The following is a 23,704-nucleotide window of genomic DNA, read 5'->3' as shown; positions in this document are numbered from 1 at the left end:
TTCTTACCTTATCTTTCTATGCTTTTTTGAACGATTTTTGGTAAATTTCTAACTGATTCACATTAACAGATTTTTTATTTGGATTTAGTGCATCACAATAGGTGAGAAATAAATTTAATTCAAGCTCCTACAGGCAAAATAAACTTCACATTTATACTCAGCGGATCGAATCTCATGTAAAACTTATATGATTTATATTTAGAAATTTTTTTTTCACCAAAACTGCAGTTTTTTCCATTTTGTACGGTTTTTTGCACTTTTCTCAAAATTTTGAGGGCGTTTCCGGACCAAACGGACTTCAGATTCGGATTCAGCGCGTCTAAATACATAAAGGTAGGTGGGTCTGTTCAAATGTACAGACCACCAAATTTTTTTTGTGGGCCGGGGTAATTTTCCTCGATAACACTAAACAGTTTCCACACCGTTGACGGATGTATCATGCTTGCATTTAAAATTTGCAAGCAATACTGATAATAAACTAGACTGCGGTTATTTGTATATAGGAAGCTTTATTGTATTAGAGAGTGAGTTACAGAATTGAGGAGACATGCGTGTGCTCCGAACGGACCACGAGCTTGGACGTGCGAGCGTAAGCGCAGCTCGACGCAGACTAATTGGTACAGTGCTGTAGCTAAGGCTAAGCTACAGCGCCCTCGCTGGGCCTATACTCATGTATAGTATATGTAGCATTTAGTGGTTTTCAAATATTCTTAACACTCCCACTGAAAATCGCAAATGCTACATGTCATTTCTATTCATAACATACATTTCATTTAGAGTTTACATTTAACAAATTTCTTAAATACTCAAATGTTTTTACAGGAAGCGCCTTAGTCAAGATATCAGCCTGCTGATTTGCAGAATTTACATATCTAACATCAAATACTTTATCATTGTATTTTTCCCTTATAAACTTATATCTTACATCTATATGCTTAGTACGACAGTGATATCTTAGATCTTTTATTAAATGTATGGCGCTTTGATTATCAACCAAAAGAAGAGGTTTCTGTATATCATTGCCACACAGGGCCTTGACTAATCGCGTTGTCCAGACGATTTCTTGGACTGCAGTGCATGCTGCTACAAATTCAGATTCAGTAGTAGACAGAGAAACCGTACATTGTTTGCGAGATCCCCATGATACTACATTACTACCCAATTTTACAACAAAACCAGTAATTGATTTTCTGCTCATTTGATCTGCTGCATAGTCAGCATCGCTGAAAGCACAAATTTCTTTACAATTGTTATTTCTCTTATAAATTAAACCATAATCAAGCGTCGCTTTTACATATTTTAAGATTCGCTTTACGCCACTTACATGGATTTTATCTGGATTTTCATTGAACTGACTCAATACTCCCACTGCGTAAGCGATATCTAAACGTGATCCATATGCAAGAAACATTAAGTGCCCGATCGCCTCTTTGTATGGAAAATTAATTTCTTTACTACATTTCCTCGTTTCAAACATACTTGACATACTATTTGGATCAGCTGGTATACGTACAGTGTTCGCTTCTAACATATTAAATTTATTAACAATCTTTTCAGCATACATTCTTTGATTTATAAGTACTGATCCATTGGCTAAATTATTAATCTCGATTCCTAAGAATACATTTAATTCATCAGTTTTGATTTCAAAATTTTGTTTAAGGTATGTCAGAAATTCTTCAACTTTTCTTTTATTTCTAGAAGCCACGATACCATCATCGACATAAGTTATTATGATCAGAAAATCAAAGTCATTCGAATCTTTGCTAACAAAAACGCAAGAGTCTTCGTCAGTAGGATACAAACCAAACTTTTTCAAACATTCTATAAATATTTTGTACCAGCATCTGCCTGATTGTTTTAAACCATACAAACTTTGTTTCACAAAACAAACTTTATTTGAATTATCACTAAACCCTTCAGGTTGTTTCATATAAATTGTTTCATCGATTTTGCCATTCAAATAGGCTGTGGTAACATCGAACTTTTGACTGTACATATTTTTAGAAATGATTATAGATAAGAAAATTCTTAATGAAGTATACCTAGCCACTGGACTAAAAAAGTCAGTGTAATCTACGCCTTCTTCTTGTAAATAACCTTTAACAACTAATCTAGCTCTGAATTTCTTTTCCCCTCCAGGCTCATATTTTATTTTAAAAACCCATCGATTCGATAACACTTTTGCATTTTTCGGAGCCTCTACTAAAATCCAAGTTTTATTTTTATGTAATGCGATCATCTCATCTTTCATAGCCTTTTTCCAATTTTCAGAATCAACACTGTTTATCGCTTCTTTAAAATTTTTAGGAGTATCAACTTCTGCTAAAAATAATTCTTCTACATTTTCGAAATCAAATACAAAATTGTTAACAACATCTCCACGGTCTGGTGGCTGTAAATTTCGTCGATCTCGCAAATTATACCTTGGTTCATTATTTACATTGTTTACATTGGCAGGCTCATTTTGCATTTCAACATTTTGATCTCTTATTTCAATAGCATTTTCAAAATTATTCACATTATCCATCTCAAAATTATTTTGATCATTCATTTCTAAATTATTCTCAAATAAATTTTGGTTTACATTTTCATCACCAAGATTATTTTCAATTTCAAGATTATTTTCAGCTAAATTATCATTTTCAAAATCATTTTCTATGTTTTGATTATCAAGAACATTTTGATTGTTATCATTCGCAACAATGTTTGGCTCAACAACTGCATCAAACTGTTTTGATTTGATTAACATATCATAAAAGTAATCATCATGTTTTTCTTGGTCAACTTCCAAGTTATCAGTTTTAAATTCATCTTTAAACCAAACATCTCTATGTATCTCAATTTTATTTTTATCAGTTAAAATTCTATAACCTTTTGTGCAATCGTCATAACCCACGAAAATTCCTAATTTCGATTTCGCGTCCCACTTTTTTCTACGACTTTTATCAATGTGTACATACGCTTCCGTCCCGAACGATTTAAAGTGTTTCACACTACACTTGCGACCATGCCAAAGTTCGTACGGACTTTTGTTTACATAGCGAGTTTTTCTGCTTCTATTCAAAACATGCGCGGCCGTGTTTACCGCTTCTGCCCAAAGACGCTTCGGCAGACCTTTAGAGTACAGCATCGTACGCGCTGCCTCTACCAACGTGCGATTTTCGCGTTCGGCTTTGCCGTTCTGTTGCGGAGTGTACACTACAGTACGTTGGTGCTTGATACCATTCGCGAAATACATTTCATTCATGTCTTTTTCAGTAAATTCAAACCCGTTATCAGTTCTAAATGTATCTACTTTTTCTCCGGTTTCTTTTTCAAATCTCTGTATAAAGTTTTTAAAACAACTTTTAACTTCAGTTTTGCTTTTCAAAAAATACAAAGTAACATACTGCGAATAATCATCTTTTATCAAGAAAAAGTACAAAGCACCTCCTATAGAACTTTCCTCCATGGGACCGCAGAGATCTGCATGTAACAATTCTCCTACTCTGCTTGTTTTAAAGTCACTAGGTAGGAATGAAAAACGATGTAATTTACCAAGTGCACATCCATCACAAAAATTATTTTTGCAATCACCCTTAACTTTTATGTCATTATTTTTGAGAAATTCTTTTACGTAAGAAAAACTTTGATGTGCCAATCGTTCATGCCATAATTGCATCTCGCTTTTATCAGAAATAATATTTTCATTGCCCATCAATATTTTTTCAATAATCTCAACTTTAATTTTTATCGTAAAGATAGTTTCGTGCTCTTTTTTACACCCGACAACAACAGTCTTATCATTTTTATAAAAGGTACATTTCGTATTGTTTGATTCAAACAGCATTTGTTTTTGGAGAGCTTTACCCATTGAAAATAAATTGTATTTTAAACCAGGAACATACAAAACCTTTTCTAAATATTTACTTTCCCATTTTGTCCCATTAAATGCTAATACATCAATATCTCCCTCTCCTACAGCGTACAAAATCTTACCGTCGCCTAATGTAACCGGTCTATGCTCTATATCTTCATATGTAGCAAACCATTCGTGCTTGTCGCACATGTGGGCTGGTGCTCCGGAGTCCAGAAACCACGATGTCGAACGATCTTGGCAGTCAGCTGACGGAGTGATGAGTACCTCTTCTGTCGGTAATGCAGCTACCTCTCCTACCAGCGCGTTGTCCCTCCTTCTCGTCGACTCGCCGTTGAACTGCTTCGGGCCGGACTTGTTTTGCTCCGGAGTTCTCAGAAGATTCCAACACTCGCTCTTGCGGTGTCCCGGCTTATTACAATGCCAGCATTTACCTTGTTTTGACTGGCCTTCTGCGTTCTTCTCCGAATTTTGCCCTCTTGACTTGTAATTTTGAACTTTCTTTGGAAAGCGTTGATTATTTTCGTTTCCCGCTAAAAACGCACTGTTTTCGGCACTTTCTTGACTTTTCATTCTCATCTCTTCCATGATCAAGCGCGATGTTAAATTTTCAACGGTTTTCTGATCCGTTGCAGCAGAATCCCACGCTGAACGAAAATGGTTGAAATTAGATGGAAGAGTCATCAGAATTTTTGTGATTAACATGCCTTCTGAGATTTCTTCTTCGAGTGTTCTCAGTGAATTGCACAAATCAGTAATTTTCGAAATGTGCGTTGCAATATCATCACTCGGATCTTTCTTGAAACTGAACCACTTCTGTTGAAGCACATGCACATTTATATCAGATTTATTCTCATAAATCGCCAGGAGTTTGTCCCACATGGATTTTGCACTCACACAATTCATAATATGCGTCATCGGCTGTTGTTCGATTGAAGTAGCAATGAACTTTTGTGCGATTCCATCCTTTTTTAGAAAATCCTTCAGCTCCTTTTCGTATGTTAGCACTTCTGCCGGTTCGGCAGCTTCCGGTGGAGCTTCCGGCTTAATTTCGGTTCCGTTCACAACATTAAATGCATCATGAGAGGTTAACAACACACGCATCTGGAACTTCCACACTCCCCAGTTTTCAATGTTTTTCAACTTTGCGATTCTCACTGGATCGGTATCCATTTTCACAAGACAACTCTTTTGCACTTTCGCACGGAGGCTGGCGACAGAGTCCAATTGCAATCAACACTATACTTTAACCTTGTATGTGTCACACCCAACAGTCTGGGCCCATAACCTGATAATAAACTAGACTGCGGTTATTTGTATATAGGAAGCTTTATTGTATTAGAGAGTGAGTTACAGAATTGAGGAGACATGCGTGTGCTCCGAACGGACCACGAGCTTGGACGTGCGAGCGTAAGCGCAGCTCGACGCAGACTAATTGGTACAGTGCTGTAGCTAAGGCTAAGCTACAGCGCCCTCGCTGGGCCTATACTCATGTATAGTATATGTAGCATTTAGTGGTTTTCAAATATTCTTAACAAATACCAGTCTAATACAATCATAATTTCTCAGGAATCTTTTGTACCATCGTGGCACACATTTTTCAACAGTTTTATCACAGCATGTTTCGCCGATGATTTTTCGGCAGATGTCGAACCAAATGCAGCCTTCTTTTTTATACGACTCGATTCGTAACAATTGCAATAAATATGCATCTAGCTCGCCACTTTCCTGGCAAAAAATCACCCGGGCTTGAGCTAATCGCTCGTTGTTAGATAACATATGACGTAATTCCTGTTTGACTTTTAAAGCTGATCACAGAATAGTACGAAAGTAGTAGGATATCACATGAATGAAATGCATGGTGCATGCATTCGGGCATGCAAATAGGTGTACGTCAAGTTTAATACTTGATAAATAATGATAATCCTGATCGGAAAACAACTTTATGAATAAAAAACAATGTCAATAATCGCTGAACGGTAATGAAACGACGTAGATTTTTACAATGTAAAGTGATGTGGAAACCAATTCCAACGACGGAGAAATAATAGGAACGAATAAAATTCACGTGATAAGTATGACTTGCAGCAAGTAAGAAATAAAAGTATCATTCACATGGGAAAACAAATCTTCTCGTCGTATATTTGTTATGTTGCTACTATACGAGGCAGGCCGGCTGTGTCAGAGCTCGTGGTGGAGCCTTCCCTTTAAATGCCGGGTGGGGATATTTGCGCGCGCACTTGTGTGAGTCCCAGCGAGCGAAAAGCTATTACTACGTCTCTCTTTCTCTCTCTGCAAGATACACTCGGCACCTTTTCTTACGTACTTTTCTGTGTTTCTGTGTGATTTTGATTCTTATTAAGTGCATTTTTTTTACTGCTATATCTAGCCTAACCTAGCTTAGCCTTATTGTCTAACTGTTATTTCCTTCATCAGAAAATTGAATTTCCAAGTTCGGAACCATGGCCTACGAATCTGAAGAGTTTTAGAAATCTGAAGAACTTCAGAATCGTTCCTTTCTTTACCCCCAAAATAGCGGTATAAGTTTCGTTAGAGGACGCGAAGATTCACCCTCGCAAATAAATGATAAATTAATATAAATTTTAACCTTAACTTGCTAGATGTGTGTTCCCCACACATAAACCCTTGACTCTCAGCTAGCGAGGCGAGGCCTGGACATTTGAAAGTTAATTGTAAAAGACAAAGTTGTTAAAGACAGAAATAGAAAAAATGAAATATTCTAAGAAAGCTGCCGGCCTGCTGGTAGCGAAATGGCGGCCACATCAATATTTTCATATATCTAATCAACACCTAATATAATATAAATGATATAATTTTCTCTGTTTCAGAAATATGTTTCCAATGTGTTTTACGACGCTGGATACGTTTGATACAGAATTTTCTGCAGATTCTGTGGAATGGTGTCCCATCGAACCGTTTACCGATGTGTTTGTATGCGGTACATATCAATTCTCCAATACTGAAGTTGGAGGTGATACGGAAAATACAAAGTGCCCGAACCGTCTTGGAAGGATTTATCTATTCCGTGTGAAAAATAGCGGAAAACTGAACTTGTTACAGCATTTGAATGTTCCAGCTGTGTTAGATATGAAGTGGATGCACGTAAAAATGAATCACAAAATACTACTCGGTGTTGCCAATGCATCGGGCTGCATACAAATCTATGAACTGTCGGATGTGAATAATATATCATTGAAATTATTCACAGAACAAAAAATCAACCCAGATCATGGTGAAATATTAGCATTGTCTTTGGACTGGTCATCCGGAGTATTATGTAACAACGCGGATCAAGATGTGAAGGCTGTGGTCAGTGATTCGCATGGTTCTATTTCAATCTTCGAATTTCGTGGCGAAAGTTTAGTGAACAAGTATTTGTGGAATGCTCATGGCTACGAAGCATGGATTGCAGCGTTCGATTATTGGAATACTAATATCATATACACTGGTAAGTTAATGAATAATGATCGTTTGAACGACCAGCAAGTAATATAGTGTGTTTAGATCATTTGACCAGAGTTCTTCTCTAACTTCAATCGGGATGGGATGAGTGAGTGAGAGGGTGAATAAATAAATAACACGATTTCGCGGGAAAGACAAGACGCTTGCTTCGGCATAAAAACCCTCGCGGTGCAGAGGGAAAAGCCGAAGCAAGACAAGTGTTTATTAACTGAAAATCAGATTATCATAATACAGGATAATATAGTCGCTGGTGCGTTCCTTGTCAACTAGATTGAATGATCATTCAATAATCTTAAGCCAACTTATCTAAGTCTCCATGAGAAACCGTGCTCCGCAACTTCCAACGCTAACGTGGAAGCAGGGAATGGGGAGCGTCAGGGTGGCCCAATGCCGTGCAAACAGCGGTCCCGACGTCTCGGGAACCAACGCTGAAGTGCTCGGGCGACAATGTATGTCGCCGCGATGACGCTCGCCCGGGAGACGGGCACCTCCGGTCCAACTGGAGGGTGAACCGCGTCTCCCCCAACCAACTTGAACGGATAATTCTTAAAACTACGCGAAACGAAATAATCGACGCGCGTGTCTAAGGAAAACCTAACACGTCCTACCTATTCGAGCGCTCGAGACTAACTAACTTGCGCTGCGCCCTCACCGGCCAAGCGAACGTACGTAACTGCCGATTCGAGTATCGGCCCACGAATTTCTGGCGTGGACAATAAGTACGTAATTTGAATTACTATAACGTTGAACTACTTGTCATGTGGAATAAGAAAGTAAATCTACTGTTGTGACCCTTTAGTCACTTTATACGTGGTAAATAGGTACAACATACGAATATAACGAAACTAAAGTATTTGCTGTGATAAATTTACAAACTAACATAATAATAATAAAGTTGCGCGAACATAGTGCAAGTAAATAATTTAGGGTGAGCGAAGTGCTTTCACACTTACCGCTCGCCTTTTACCCCGTAGGGTGAGTATAATTGTGATCGGTCTAAGTAAGGTCAGAAAAATAATATTCCAGTAGGAAGTACCTGACTTTCATCGAAAAAGAGGGCATCGCTGAAACTTTGTGTATAGCTAAATTGGGCGGCCAGGAAGTTATCCTGAAATTATCCACAAAAGTTAAGTCCGGGTTTGGTCGCTGAAAGTTATTTAAAATTGAAAAAGTGCCAAATCAGCGACTTTTTTTTCTGTAAGTTTTAGAGAAAAACGTTTCCCAAAAAGTTGTGCGCCATGTTGTCTTCTACAAAATAAGTTCTTTACAAAAATCACGTAGCATAGGTACTTTAACCGTAAATCGCAAGTGAACAAAGGAATCTATTGTTTTCTTTATCGTAAGTAATTCGGTCAATGATTACTGCAATGTCCTGAAACTTGTTCGAAGCGTAGAACAATCTTTCCCCGAAAAATGCGATAATTGTTAGTAGCAATACAAGGAGAGTTCTACATGTAGATTCCTGTTACTGACACTTACCGACATCCTCCTCAGACTCAAACCCTTCTCCGCGATGACGTCACAGTCTGCCGTACTGACTTGAGGTCAAAAACGTGCTACCTTATCGACAATTTTATCGGTCGTCAGTTAAAATCGCACGGCTTTACTGTCAATTCTTATCGATCAAGGGTGAAAATCGTGCTGCTTTACTTACAATCTTATCGACCGAAGGTTAAGGATTCTATGTTGTGCTCGCCTGCCAATGGTAGAGGGTGCAGCGCGGGGCGGGGGGGTGAACTTTTCTACCGACCTGGATGTCGGTTACCGTCCCGCATTCTTTTTCCACGATAGGACTGCTGATGCGTAACATCAACCACCTCAAATTCTTTTCCAGCGATAGAACTGCTGTTGTGTAACATCAACTACGTCACATTCCTTTCCCACGTTACCAACTATGCGACATTCCAAAATTAATGGTTCTGAGAATTGTTTTTTACCCACTCGGATATCGATACGTTCTCATCGACGTGACATTCTTTCGTTGAAAATTCTTTTCTGATGTGTAACATCAACCATCTCATATTCTTTTCCCACGTTACTAACCACGCGACATTCCAAAATTAATGGTTTTGAGAATTGTTTCTCACTTACCCGGATGCCGGGTTGATATCAACCACCCCACAATCTTTTTCACGATATCAACCACGTGACATTTCAAAATTAATCCACTTACCCGGATGCCGGTTTGATATCAACCACGTGATATTTTTTTCCCCACCAAATTTCAAATTTATGTGGTGGAAGAACGTTATAAAAGTCAAAAGTGAAAACTTCAACGTCAGTCTGAAGCTGTTCTTCCTGCAAATGAAAAGTACTCTACAACAACAACGTGAAATCAAGAACATTGAAGAAGCTCAACACCTACTGCAAATTAGAACTCAACTAAATCAACTCACAAAGATTTTGAGCAACCACGAATTAACAGTGACGATCGTGGACTTCTCAAAACTGAACGAAATCGCGCGGCTGGAGACGTTTCTGCCGTTGAAAAAAGTTTCGGATCTTGAAGCCTACTTCGAATACAGAGTCAGCGGTGTTCGTTGGGTTAAAACGAAATTTGGTGATAAAATCGTTCTGGATTTGGAGGACTCGTTTACGATTTTTCTACCAAATCGATTGACGAAAGCTCTTCAAGAAGATGAAGATATATTTCAGAAGATGGTGATAGCAAGTAACGACACTTGGTTGAGTCTACGCTATCTGGTAGGCCATATAATCAATTCGAATTTGGTTATGTGTAATCTAAGTATCACATACACATATTTTATACCATTTAATAGTACGACATTCGATATTATATAAAAAATATCAAAAATTATATGTATTTGTCACTGAGCGCTGAGCCATCCTGTCCACCTGTAACCCAACAAATTTTTGTAATAGTAATTCGAATCGAGTTTTACAATCTAAGAAAGTGCTATTCTGAACACCAATGAGCAAAGACGGAGATTTTCCGATTTGCTCATCGTTTAGTCGGGTCTGTCTTTCTTCGTGAATGTAAATTATTTGGATGTTCGGTAAATCCAGATCCAGAAATAGAGGTTCCGGGGTTGTGGGTAAAGAATATTCACGCCGCATCTCAGGAACCATGGTCTGAAAAGAAATTCGGAGTTATTTGATTTCATTTAGTGAAATTTGAAAGTTGAATACTCCCAATCATAAGTGACATTAAAACTAGAAGAAAAAAATCAGAAGGAGCTAAACCGTATTGGATACATATGGCAAACAAATCCCACTCGAGGGTTTTAAAACTAATTGGAAATATTTTTACTACAGTGATTTGGGTAACTGTCTAAAGAAAAATAGATTTTCGAAATGTTGATGGTAACAATAGTAGGATTGAAGTACTTACCGGTTACGGTCTAAGAGAATTGAAGCACAATAACGTAGCTCAACTCGACCCACAATGATCAGGTCCAGGATCCACAGTCTTATATAGTGTGTTGATGTTTTGCAAACGAAAAAATGCGATATCGCAGGGTGGTCTCCGTGTTCGCCGAATGTAATTACCTCGATTCATGTAATTGTGCTAGTGCGTACTGTTCCACGCACACGGACGGCTTCGCGCGCACACACAAACATATGTACAGCTGCCTCATAAAAAGGACGCTCATCACTTCAAATGATCATTCAGTATCAACTTGTCAAGCATACATGAGGAAAAAGCTAAAGATGGAATCCACAAAATGTTTGAGATTGATCGATATTATGGAATCGCCGTACAAAATCTTGGGCAAATTATCATCATCAACAGGAGATATTCGAAAATGGATAAGAGTCGGAAGTCAAAATATTCGGCTTCTCAACAAAATTTTGCGAAAGGCTTCAACGATTGGAGAAAAGACAAGAATTATCACAACGATCGGACTGTTGAAAGCGCGCGCGGAAAAATTCAAACGTCTTCAGAAAACGGGTGGAGGTACGCGGAAAGGAAGAAGAAGCGATCGAGTTCACTGGGAAGATTTGGAATCAGCTTTTGAGGAGAGAATTCGAACTGGATCCATCGTCAATTTGACACATAAAAATGTGGAGAGATTTCTATAAGACGCAAAGGTACTTGCTGTGACAAGACTAAAAAACGCTTTAAAGAAAGCGAGGAGCTTGAAAGCCAATGTTATCCTGGCTTGTAAATTTGAAGTTCGAAAAGATGATCACACGGTGGAAGAGATGAAATTTTTTAATACAAGAAATGAAATCATCTTCCAGACAACGAATATTAACGAATGGTTCATCGAAAACGAGACAGGGTGTTTGTTGAAAACGGTGGAAGATCTCCAGGGAAAGGATTCAGGCTGGTCGTTACTTGAAATTATAAATCTTGCCGTCAACATTAACCCTTTCGGTACGGACGCATTCTACGTCGCGCCGTCCCCGCTGACCGAGCAGTCGCGGCAGGCGTCCGTACTTGCGGAACAACTGCAAGCGCCCGTCAGACGCACAATACCACGCCATCTTACGCAGAGCGAGTGCAGTCGCTCGTAAAAAAATGCTTAAAAAATTATAACATAATGTTGGGTTACCATGGTCACTAGGGTGGTCCTTATTTGGGGTGTTGACGAATTCCGACAAGTGCGCCCCCTAGACACGTTTGAAATAAATTAAAAAAAATGTGTGCGAAAACGGAGCGCTGTAGTCCAATTAGAAGACGTGCCTATAAGCTCGTTTTGTTTTTCATTTGAATAACATGGGATTTTCAGACTACTTCAGTCATTATGTTTTTGAGTTGTCCCCATGAACGCAAAAAATTCTTTTTTCACATAAATCTGTTGTTCATGGATCTCGGAATATCGTAAAATCTTTCCCGATCCAGAAAAACAGACGGCGATAAAAACATTTTAATTTTAATTATTACTTTTTAAAAAAGTATAAAGTATAAACGATGTGTTTTTAAATACACTAATTGAAATACATATTTTTTCCCACATGTACAATTATTTTTTTTTACAAACTTATGACGTAAATAAGACTGCCTTTTAATTGGTGAAATACTGTCAAGCACCAAGCGGCTAAAAAGAGGTATCCTCACGTTGATCAATTTGCCGTCGTGTATAATATCAGGGGGATGGGGGGCGTAAAGGTTGTGATAACGACTTGTGGAAAAATATACGCGTAGTTGTACCCATGAACAACAGATTTATGTAAAAAAAGAATTTTTTAAAACATAATGATTGAAGTAGTCTAAAAATCCCATGTTATTCAAATGAAAAACAAAACGAGCTTAGAGGCACGTCTTCTAATTGGACTACAGCGCTCCGTTTTCGCACACATTTTTTGTTCATTTATTTCGAACGTGTCTAGGGGGCGCACTTGTCGAAATTCATCAACACCCCAAATAAGGACCACCCTAATGGTCACCGTTCGTACATAATGAGCGTCAAATGTTGGGTTACCATGGTCACCGCTCGTACAGAGCTAGCGTCAGGCGTTGGGTGACTATAGTCACCGATCGGGCCGCAAGGGTTAACAAGTATACACCACTACGAGGTGGTCTGTATACCCACACCTCGTTACCTAAACATATCAGTGATAAGGAGGCTGTGGTAAATATCAGAAACAACGACTCCTACTACTTTATTTGGTCGGTCACCGCAGCTCTGTTTCCGGCCGACAACAACAATCCCAACGCGACCAGCTTGTACCCGCATTTCAGTTCAGTGCTACGGTTTGATGGTATAAAGTTTCCTATGTCTCTAGACAAAAACACCGTTTCAAAATTTGAGAAACTTAACGGACTTTCCACCAACGTTTATGGTATAGATCAAGGTGATCGGAGAAAAAGTGAAATAGTACCGATTCACCTGAGTCAGAATGAGTCTGATAAACCTGTAATTCATCTTTTAGCCATGGAAACTGAAATCACTGACGATGACGATGATGTTGATATGGAAAATTATGAAAACAATAGAATCTTTCATTTTACTTGTATTCGAAATCTGTTTCGATTAACAAGTTCTCAAATTTCTAACCGTAATGGTCGTATTTGCTTGTGTGATAAATGTTTGACTGACTTTTAATCTGAAACATGTTTAACAAAGCATCAAGTTTATCGCATGAGTTTGAATGAGACCAAAGTTGAATTACCCACAGAGGAGGAAAAGATTCTGAAATTCAAAAATTTTTAAGCACAAAGTAACTGTTCCGTTCTGCATTTACGCGGATCTTGAATGTTTGCTGCAACCTACTCATATTCAAGTGTCAGAAAATAGAACAATTCACCAGACCATGTTTCTTATAGCGTAGCATATTACCTCCATTGCGCCTTCGACGATTCTATTTCAAAGTTCAAAATTAACCGTGGAGAGACTTGCATCCAATAGTTTGTGAATGAGTTGGAGAAATTGGCACATTCGTGACAAGCATATTTTACAACTGTTGTACCCCTAGAACCGCTCAATTGCAATCAGCTTAACGAATTTGATTTATCAACGGTATGTCACATTTGCGAAAAACCGTTCACGCTCGAAGACATCAAACATCGTGATCACTGTCATTTCACTGGAAAGTATCGTCGTGCTGCTCGCCGAGACTGTAATATAAATTATAAGAACTCACATACTATCTCGGTGATATTCCATAATCAGTCAGGTTACGATTCGCATTTTCTGAATAAAGCATTGGCCACATTTTTTATTAACCAGAAAAGGTGTTTTCCCGTATGAGTACATGGATGGTTGGGAGAAGCTCGAGGACGTCAAGTCGCCGACTAAAGCGAGATTTTATTCAAAATTGAACAACCCAGATATTTCGGATGAAGATTACGAGCACGCATGCAAAGTTTGGCACGCTTTCAAGATTAAAACGTTAGGAGAGTACTCAGACTTATATTTGCAAACTGACGTTTTTCTATTGGCAGACTTTTTTGAAAACTTTCGGCAGAGTTGTTGGGCAACGTACAATCTGGACCCTTTACATTATTACACAGCGCCCGGTCTTTCATTTGAAGCGATGCTGAAATGTACTGGTGTTAAACTCGAGCTTCTCACCGATGTTGATATGGTTATGTTTATTGAAAAAGGTATTCGAGGTGGCGTGTCCGAATGCTCTAATTGATATGCAAAGGCTAATAATAGATACATGGGAGAAGCTTTCAATTCAGAACTAGAAGAGTCGTATTTCATATACTTCGATGTGAACAATTTATACGGTGCTGCTATGAGCTTTACTCTACCATGCAGTTCCTTTGAATGGATGCCAGATTTCGAACAATTTGATGTTTTCTCCATCTTGGACGAAGCGGAGTTTGGCTATGTATTAGAGGTGGATTTGGAATATCCTGAGGAACTGCATGAAATGCACAAGGATATGCCACTGTGTCCGCAGCACTACATACCTCCGATTTCGAATAGCAAGCAGCCGACATTCACGACCACATTACTTACCAAGCAAAACTATGTTATTCATTACCGCGTTTTGTAACAGCGTTTAGAGCTAGGTTTAAAATTAGTTAAAATGCACAGAGTTCTTAAATTTAGGAAGACCCCGTGGCTTAAAAAGTACATGGATTTGAATACCGATTTGAGAAAAAAATCGAGCAACGAATTCGAAAAAAACTTTTATAAATTAACGAAAAATGCAGTTTTCGGTAAGAACATGGAAAATGTTAGAAAGTACAGAGATGTCAGATTGATCACAAAATGGCATGGTAGATATGGTGCTAGAGCTACTATTGCCAAACCGAGTTTCCACAATTGCACCATTTTTGGTAAACTTATGATAATAGTTGAATCGCGTAAAACTAAAGTCAAACTCAACAAACCATTATATGCAGGCTTCCCCATTCTAGATCTTTCGAAAAACTTCATTCACGATTTCCACTACAATTATGTTGAAAAGAAATTTGGACATCAGGCATAATTAATGTATACTGACACGGACAGTTTGATATATCACTTTACCGTCCCTGACATGTACGATTGCATCATACAGGACTTGAATAAATTTGACGACTCCAACTATCCACCTGATAATGTCTACGGAATGCCGTTGGTTAACAAAAAAGTCCTCGGTGTGATGAAAGACGAGTGTAACGGGAAAATAATAGCAGAATTTATAGGATCGAGAGCGAAATTGTATTCATTTAGAGTGTTAGGGGAGGAAAAAAGATAAAAATCGGGCCAAGGGTGTTGAAGAATCGCTATTAAAAACAATAACTTTTGATGATTACTTAATGTGCGCTTTTCAACATCAAAATTTGGTCGAAGTCAAAAGCATCAGCTCTGTACCATAGACTAGAAGAAGATAGCACTGAGCTGGAACGACGATAAGCGGTATTTCCAAACACGACCGATACGCTTCCGTGGGGCTACAAGACCTGCAGATAAACTGAATCTTATAGCAGTTACGTTGTGAAATAGAATTGTATGTATATATATATGTACATGTAGGCTGTGAAATAAGGACAGATGCTTGAAAAAAATTTCGTGTCCTTATTCAATATTACATATCAGATTAATTTATCCAATTGTTGTGCGCATCGTCAAAACCACTTAACGTATAATTTATTTACACGCTTCTTGAGCACCTTCTCCACGAGATAGATGTCCGGTTGTTCAATTTTAAGGAGCTCCTGTTGGTAGAAACCACCAGCGATGGGTTGATCTTGATAGTCTTTGAGCTTGTACGTCACAGGATGAGTATTTTCCACTTGGCTGATTGTGAATATCTCCGTTGTCCAATTGGTAGTGTAACCTTTTTCAAAGATGTTTTCGAATTTGCTGGTTGGAACTTTGTCACCAGTTTGAACTTTGCCAGTTTGGTACCTTTCGTTCGAAACCCTCCGTATGTCTGACGTAATACCAACCTTCCGTTCTCAACGGTGACATCAGTTGGTTTTATTCTTATAGTTCGGTATTTAGCGTTGTTGTCAACCGATACCAAATCAGATAAGATATCGAGCCACTTATAGCTTCTTTGCATACTGAACAGTTTCCACATTTGACTTTTGAGCGTGCAATTGAAGCGTTCGCAGATCGAAGCCTTCAAGTTACTGTACGTAGAGTAAAGTTCAGTTCTGTAGCGTGACATAAGGGTTTCAAATTTTGAGTTGCGAAATTCCGTTTCTCTATCCACGTGTAATTTTTTTGGTATACGTTCTTGCGTTAGCATAAATTCCATCGCCTTTGTAACATCATCCCCGGACTTACTATTTATCGGTACAGCCCACGCGTACTTTGAAAAAATATCAATGACTGTGAGCATATACTTGAAGCCTTTGTTTTGTCCAGCGTAAGAAGTCGTATCAACAAGATCTGCATGCCAGGTCTCGTCGATGCCGCGCACGTCTACGCGGCGACGCGGGTAATTCCGACGCGCCGGCTCATGCAGTTCCGTCACCAGCGCTAGCTTTTTCTCGTTCATATACTATCGCTCTTAGTCTGGTGTCCAATTTGGAATTGATTTCAGCGTTTCGAATCGACAGGTCTCTGCCTGTTTAAAGTCTGTGTAAAAGGTATCCAAGGCTTTCTCCGATGTGATCTCTAAAGCTTTGATCATTTGATCGAGGTAGTTGATTAGTTTTTGCAGCACGTTGAATTTTCGACGTGAGATTTTTAAAGTCACAGCATTGGTTTGCTCTACGAAATCGGAGACGTTGCACAGTCTTTTATTCTGTATATCGTAATTCCCGTCCACTGTTATTTGAAATCCGACACCCAGAGGACCGCGAATGCTTGTACCCGTGTTTTTATCCAGATGCCGTCCAAACACCGCGACGCTCATCTCGGAAATGAATGCTAAAGCGATGGGAGCTGCTTAATAAATGATTCCTGCGTCGCGTAGTTCTTCGATAATGGAGATCATTTTGTTATTGTGACTCGGATTTCCTGCTGCCTGAGATGCCAGGAGTAAACGAAGGCACTCCACGAACTCGTTTGGATCATCCCAGAAAACGTATTCCGTTTCAACACCTTGTCGAGTGATCATAGCTTGCGAAAGTAGACCTTTACCCTTTCGCCGAGGTGATGGGGAATAATCCATCAATTCGGCATTGACATTTATGAATTTCTAACTGTTATCGTTCCGAACAGCCCCATCTGATGAGTAATACTTTTTATGCGCGTTCGTTGCGAGGATTAAGTTTTTGAAATTTTTCCCGATCTTCGGCGTTCCCATAAGACCCGTCAGGCTTCTTTTTGAACAAAAGTTCCAGCACACCCTTTGTTTTCGGGTAAAGCGTATCGCCAATACAGATGTAGTCACTCTCGAGAGATATCAACGAATCACCAATCATAAGTCCGTTTGAGAGGTTGCGTACACCGTACACGTTGTCCAATTCACCTTTCGTCTTCGCATCTCTCATCAGTGCAAAATAGTCATCCTCGATTTTCTCGACCGGTGTTTCTACGATTGTTTCATCTCCTGCCGAAGCAAAGGAATCGTCCATTTCCGAGACAATTTCATTTTTCGTTTCATTTTTCATCTGCTTCATTTCTTCTTTAATTTCTTCCACCTTTTGTTTTACAGGTTTAGTATCTTTTGTACGATTCACCAGTTCTTGAAACGGAGTCACTACTGGTTTGAAAACGTCTCTCAATTTCTGAACCGTAGATTCCTTGCCCGATATGAGCAATCTGTGTTTTCGACGGATCGCAGCACTTGCTTGAGCGATTTGATGTAGGACATCTTTTTCCTTGGAAATTTCAGAGGTCTGCATGTTGACGCAACTGAGTCTGCAATGCTACTGCGTCTCTTGCTCGAAAACGTTAGATTTCATTTCTTTTCCAGGCTAGCAAAAGAATCGAATCCCTTCCTGTATCGTCCTTCGTTAAGCTCACTGTCTTTGTCGATCGCCAGAAACACGTACTTCTCACCGTTCCAGCATGCAGAGCACACATTTTTAAACTCTGTGTAAGACATATCGGTGTTTACATGATCGTTGTATACGTGTCTCAGGTTCATATCGTCTTGTTTGAATAACACGAATAAGTTTACGTTGTCGCGCACGAGATGTTTGGGAATACGCGTGTACGTCTGACAGAGATAGAAACAGTCAACGTCGTGATGTCTACCCATGCAAAAGTAGGCTCTAATATTGACCTGCTTCTCGCACGCTACATCGTCAAATACGATTATTGACTTGGGTCGTGTTTCTCCCAGTGTAATTACTTACTCACGCTCGGTAAACGCAAAATAATCCATATTCCCAACATTGTCCAACAATTGCTTCAATAATTGGTATTTCGGTTGGTTGAGAGATTTTGAGTAGATATATATATTTTCAAATCTAAGTCCGTTGGGATGGGTTATAAGTGTGAGCAACAGATTAGCTTTACCACGATTCGACGGCCCACGGGATGTTGCACGTACACTGTTCGGGAGTAATTCACCGTGCCGTTTGTGCGTTTCGACATTTTGCTCCGAAAGTTTGTCAAAATTCATCACGGAAAGCTTAGTAGGTTGTTTCTCAAACCGCATCTCGGACATGACTGATCTGATTTGCTATAAATATTCCGTTTTGAAGCAGTTTTCTTCAGTCAACGCACGAACATGATCGTGTGTAGAGGTAAACGAAGTAGCAGGCGGCAACATCGTGGCACGGGTCTGGTGAATGAAATCGTCAACAGCCTTCCAGTCGAATTGCATGTACCTGGTTATCAGTACTGTGGGCCTGGTACAAAATTAACAAAGAGACTCGTGCGGGGTGATCCGGGAATCAATCTTCTCGACGCAGCTTGCAAGGACCACGACATTGCTTGCTCGCAGAATCGCGAAAATCTTGAGGTTGAAAACGAGGCTGATAGGGTGTGGGCTGAGAAAGCTTGGAAATAGGTTTTCGCGACGAACGCCAATTTGGGTGAAAAAGCAGCCGTATGGGCAATAGCTAATACAATGAAAGTAAAATCAAAACTTGGAATGAGAATTCGAAGACCAAAAAATGTGACCTTGAGAAAAATTATAAATGCTGCAAAACGTTCTATGGTTCCAAGCAACGATGCAAAAGTAGCTATCGAATCTGCGCTAAAGGAAGCTGAAAACGCCGTTAAAAAAGCGGGTGGTAAATGTAAAGTGCGAACACCTCGCGTCCTACCAGTACCTTCAAAAGTCGGTGGTTTTCTACCGTTTCTGATTCCTATTTTCGCTGTACTCAGTGCTACAGGCGCGTTAGCCGGTGGTGTGGCAGGTATAGCAAAAGCTCTGAACGATGCAAATGCTGCTAAACGAGAACAGGAAGAGAGCGAATGACACAACTATGGAAGCTATCGCGTTGGGCGAAGGGCTTGATATGAAACCGTACAAAACAGGTCTTGGTCTCCATCTTTCAAAAAACTAGATGCGATGCTACCACGTCGGGCTCTGATTGATTGGGACTTGTTAAAATATGCAAAAATCTTCAAAGTTCCGCATTTACGCGGTGTTTTCATGCGTAATGAAATGCCCAAAAACGGTCCACGAAAAACGAGTCAGCTATAATCAAGCTTGACGACAAAGACGGTCCGGGAACACACTGGGTTGCGTACAAGAAACGCGACAATAAATTCAATTACTTTGACAGTTTCGTCAACCTTCAACCACCCTCAGACCTCATGAAATACCTCGGCGTTGGTAGTGTTAAATACAATCATGAAAGGTACCAGGATTATGATACATTTGAATGCGGACACTTGTGTCTGAAATTTCTGAGTGGTGAGCTGTATAAATATGGTGCATGATTCATCAAAGTTAGTTTACCACTCGCAGTCATGGATGATTCATCAACGTTAACGATTTCGGGAACCTCTTCGATTCTCGAGGCACAATGTTTCCCACCGATCGAACTTGCTCGTGATAAAAGTTATGCTCTTAGCTTGGTAGAATTGTTAACCTTTAATTCGATTCCCAACGTTGATGTTGGTCACAATAAAATTTACGTAGCTGATAAAGTGATCACCATACCTACCGGCAGCTACGAGATCGAGGACATACAGAAGTATCTTCAAAACGTGCTAAAAAATACAGATATCAGGCTCAGCATCAATCCCAACAATAATATATTACGCAGCGAAATCACATGCAACCACACGATCAATTTTGAGCCGAACGATTCCATCGCTCAAGTTTTAGGATTTACACCACGTGTATTGGAGGTTGATAAAACTCACGAATCAGACGTGCCTGTAACTATACTCAAGGTCAACGCGTTGCGAGTCGAATGTAGCATTACAATGGGCGCCTACGTCAATGGACACAAAGTACACACTATTCACGAGTTTTTCCCGACTATCCCACCAGGATATAAGATCGTGGAAGTACCTACCGCGTCGCACGTCATTTACCTTCGGATCGCCGTCAGGACCATAGATTACGTTCAAATCCGGTTGGTTGATCAAGACGGAGACCTGGTTGATTTTCGTAGAGAAGTTATTACCGTGAGACTACATATCAGATCGCAATAAACGATGGGAATTGTATATAACAGACTGTCAAAGAGTAGGTATATCAATAAATCGACATGCCCCGATTAAGTCAGTCATCGAACGATTCTCAAACCCTCAATACCTCGAAACGTGGAGTTCCTGATAGCTCTGGGTCCGGAACTGAGACCTTTTGGAAGAGGAATTTCCGACAACTAAAAATCGGATTTTGCTGTTTTATCATCTGCTACGTATCATGGAGGAAGAAATCTTAAACATTCAAACATCAGACGTTTTTGACGAATCCGTTGCGCATTACGAGATTCACGCTCACAAACCTTACGCCTCGTCAACTTTCAACAACAGCGATCAAATTCGACTCACCGTTCAGTACCAGGATTTATGCATATTACCCAGCAAAAGTTCGGAACATATCCATGGACGACTCCTCAAACCTGATGGTACAGCTACTGTGAACACACAGCTCGTAAACAACGCGATCTGTCGTTTATTTGAAGAAATTCGCTATGAAATTAATGCAGTTGAGATTGATAGAAGCAAGATCGTTGGCTTGACAAGTCTCATGAAGTGTTACGCTTCCCTGCACCCTGGTTAGACTTAGCTGTTGGAGAACGCTGGATAGCTTGATGTAGAAGAGGAGAAAAAATTAACCGATGCCGAGGGTAATTTTGACGTACTAATACCGCTCAGCATGATATTGCGTTTCGCTGGAGACTACCGCAAAATCGTTGTCAACGCTAAACATGAGTTAATTTTGACGAGATCAAAAACTGATGTCAATGCAATCATGCAGACTCAAGAGGAGGAATTCAACACCGTGATCAATGCGGTGAAATGGCTAATACCGTATTTGAAACTCGCGGCTCAGAAAAAAGCTAACCTACTAAATTTCATTCAGAAAGATCCGCCTATTCCGATGAGCTTCCGCAGTTTCGAATTGTACGAATATCCCTTACTTCCCACAACATCGAAACACGTTTGGTCTGTGAAAACTTCCACTCAGCTTGAAAAACCTCAATACGTCATTTTGGGTTTACAAACAAGTCGAAAGAACAAGACCGGCAAGAACGCAAGTCATTTCGATCATTGCAATATCACGGACGTCAAGCTATTTTTAAACTCTCAATCTTATCCGTACGGTAACCTGAATCTCACCATGAGTCATAATCTGTATGCTTTCCTGTATGAGATGTATGCAAACTTCCAAGCTACCTACTACGACAAGAAGCCCGAGCCGTTGTTGACAAAGAGTGAATTCCTTCGAGACATCCCCTTATTTGTTATCGACTGTTCAAAACAAAACGAATCTCTGAAGTACGGACCTGTCGACATCCGTCTTGAATTTGAAGCTAAAGCCAACTTTCCCGCTGAAACATCGGCGCATTGCTTGATTGTTCGCGATCGTATTGTCGAATACAACCCACTCAGTGGCGGGGTGAAAAAGTTCGTATAAAAGCTGACCCGGTTCCACTATCTCGCACAATTTAAAGGTGAAGCTTATCTTTGACATAAAAGTCTTCCATAGACCTTACAATGATACCTTCATATTGAAATAATTTGCTATAATTCCAATCTACTCGGAAGCACCTCTATCAACTTTTTTCTTCAAGCCACCTTACGGATGTGATTTTATGGACGTTAAACACAAAAGCCAAAATTCTTGATTGGAACGCGATTTTCACGGTTTACCTTGGAACTGTGGAAACATACCGTTTGAGGAAGTTCAATTGACTATCAGGCAGGCTGTGCAAAGCTGAAACCGAGTACGTGAAAGGAGAAGAAAAACGAGATTGGTCGCCTAAAATTGTCCTTAAAGTTCAAATCATCGATTTGCTGGACTTTCGCTGTCCATCGCTTCAAACCTTGCAAAAAACTTCAGCCGTGTCTCTAAGATGTGACGTGCATATAGTACCCAACGCAATCTGTGCAACACAAAACGTTTTGATACTTCAAAATTGGCTACAAAATTATCATACTGTGCGGATGGCGAGGGTGTACGATTCGTGTTACTGCGCAGAAGCATCTACAAGAACGGTCCCGCATTCCTGGCAAATATATCATCCTGGTTACGATACTGTTAAATAAAATTATTGTACGAATATGATTTTCTTGACCTCGATACTGACGAATAATTATTTGATTCTTAGATATGCAGGTCAGTGAAAAATCGTCAACTTGTTCACGTGTCGGCCTGAGTGCAGGCCCTCCTTAGAACGAATTTTTTAAAATAATCTGTCACAATAACAAGCCGAGGTTCTCTACAGAAAGAGAGAAAGGAGAAAAAAAAACATCATACATAGAAAAAATAAAAACAAACAAATAAATCAATCAATATATAAATAATGAATAAAGATATACAACTTAAAAAATAGCTTAAAATAGCATAAAAAGCACATCACCAAGTAAATGCGATTTAATTTAACAGAGAAAAGGGGTTATATCCACCTGGTGCGAGAATTTTTTGGATAATAAAACTTGATGTGGACATAACGATGAAGCAGATTCACAGAATAAAATTTCAAAATACACTGCTACATTACAATTATACAGTGCAATACGAAACTCCCAAGCTCGCATCTTGGAGCAAATTTACTAGCAAGGAAGGACAGACGTTGAGATTAGATAACCGTTAGAGACGCTGAGACAACAACGGTCGGACTAGAAGAAAGGATTACCGGCTAGTAACAGACACAGATATGATTTAGGAAGATAGAAGCGAAACAAGATAATTTTGATGATAGAGATATGCACAATAGGTAGCTTAGGAAACTAAGAATAATGTATTACCGACGTATTGATATTACTGAGATGTTCAATATCTTGACGTAAATTAACCGCAAGAGGATGTGCAACAATATTACACATCTCAAGAAGAAGACGTTTGTAATACACCGGTTCCACGGCTAAGACGCTAGCACGTTCATAATTAAAAACATGGTCTAGTTCAATGGAGTGTCTGGTTAAAGCAGTGTAATTTTCATCTTGGCCGTGAATGTTGCGTTTGTGCTCCTTA

At 39.5% G+C, this 23,704-nt stretch overlaps 1 protein-coding gene across 3 annotated transcripts in view; it reads left to right on the top strand.

The window, feature by feature from the left end:
• The window catches only part of LOC107227666 (diphthine methyltransferase), a 102,979-nt gene that overhangs the window by 36,196 nt on the left and 43,079 nt on the right, over positions 1-23,704 (top strand). For all 3 annotated transcript variants that reach the window (XR_006903468.1, XM_046734986.1, XM_046734987.1), the window contains one exon: positions 6,709-7,328. Coding sequence is in view for 2 of the 3 variants with exons in the window: in XM_046734986.1 (XP_046590942.1) it covers positions 6,713-7,328 (616 nt within the window). In the remaining variant the exon portion in view is untranslated. The remainder of the gene's footprint in view (positions 1-6,708; positions 7,329-23,704) is intronic.

The sequence above is a fragment of the Neodiprion lecontei genome, chromosome 3, assembly GCF_021901455.1.
Source record: "Neodiprion lecontei isolate iyNeoLeco1 chromosome 3, iyNeoLeco1.1, whole genome shotgun sequence".
Classification (NCBI taxonomy): Eukaryota; Metazoa; Arthropoda; class Insecta; order Hymenoptera; family Diprionidae; genus Neodiprion; species Neodiprion lecontei.
This window is presented reverse-complemented; position numbering and strand designations above follow the sequence as displayed.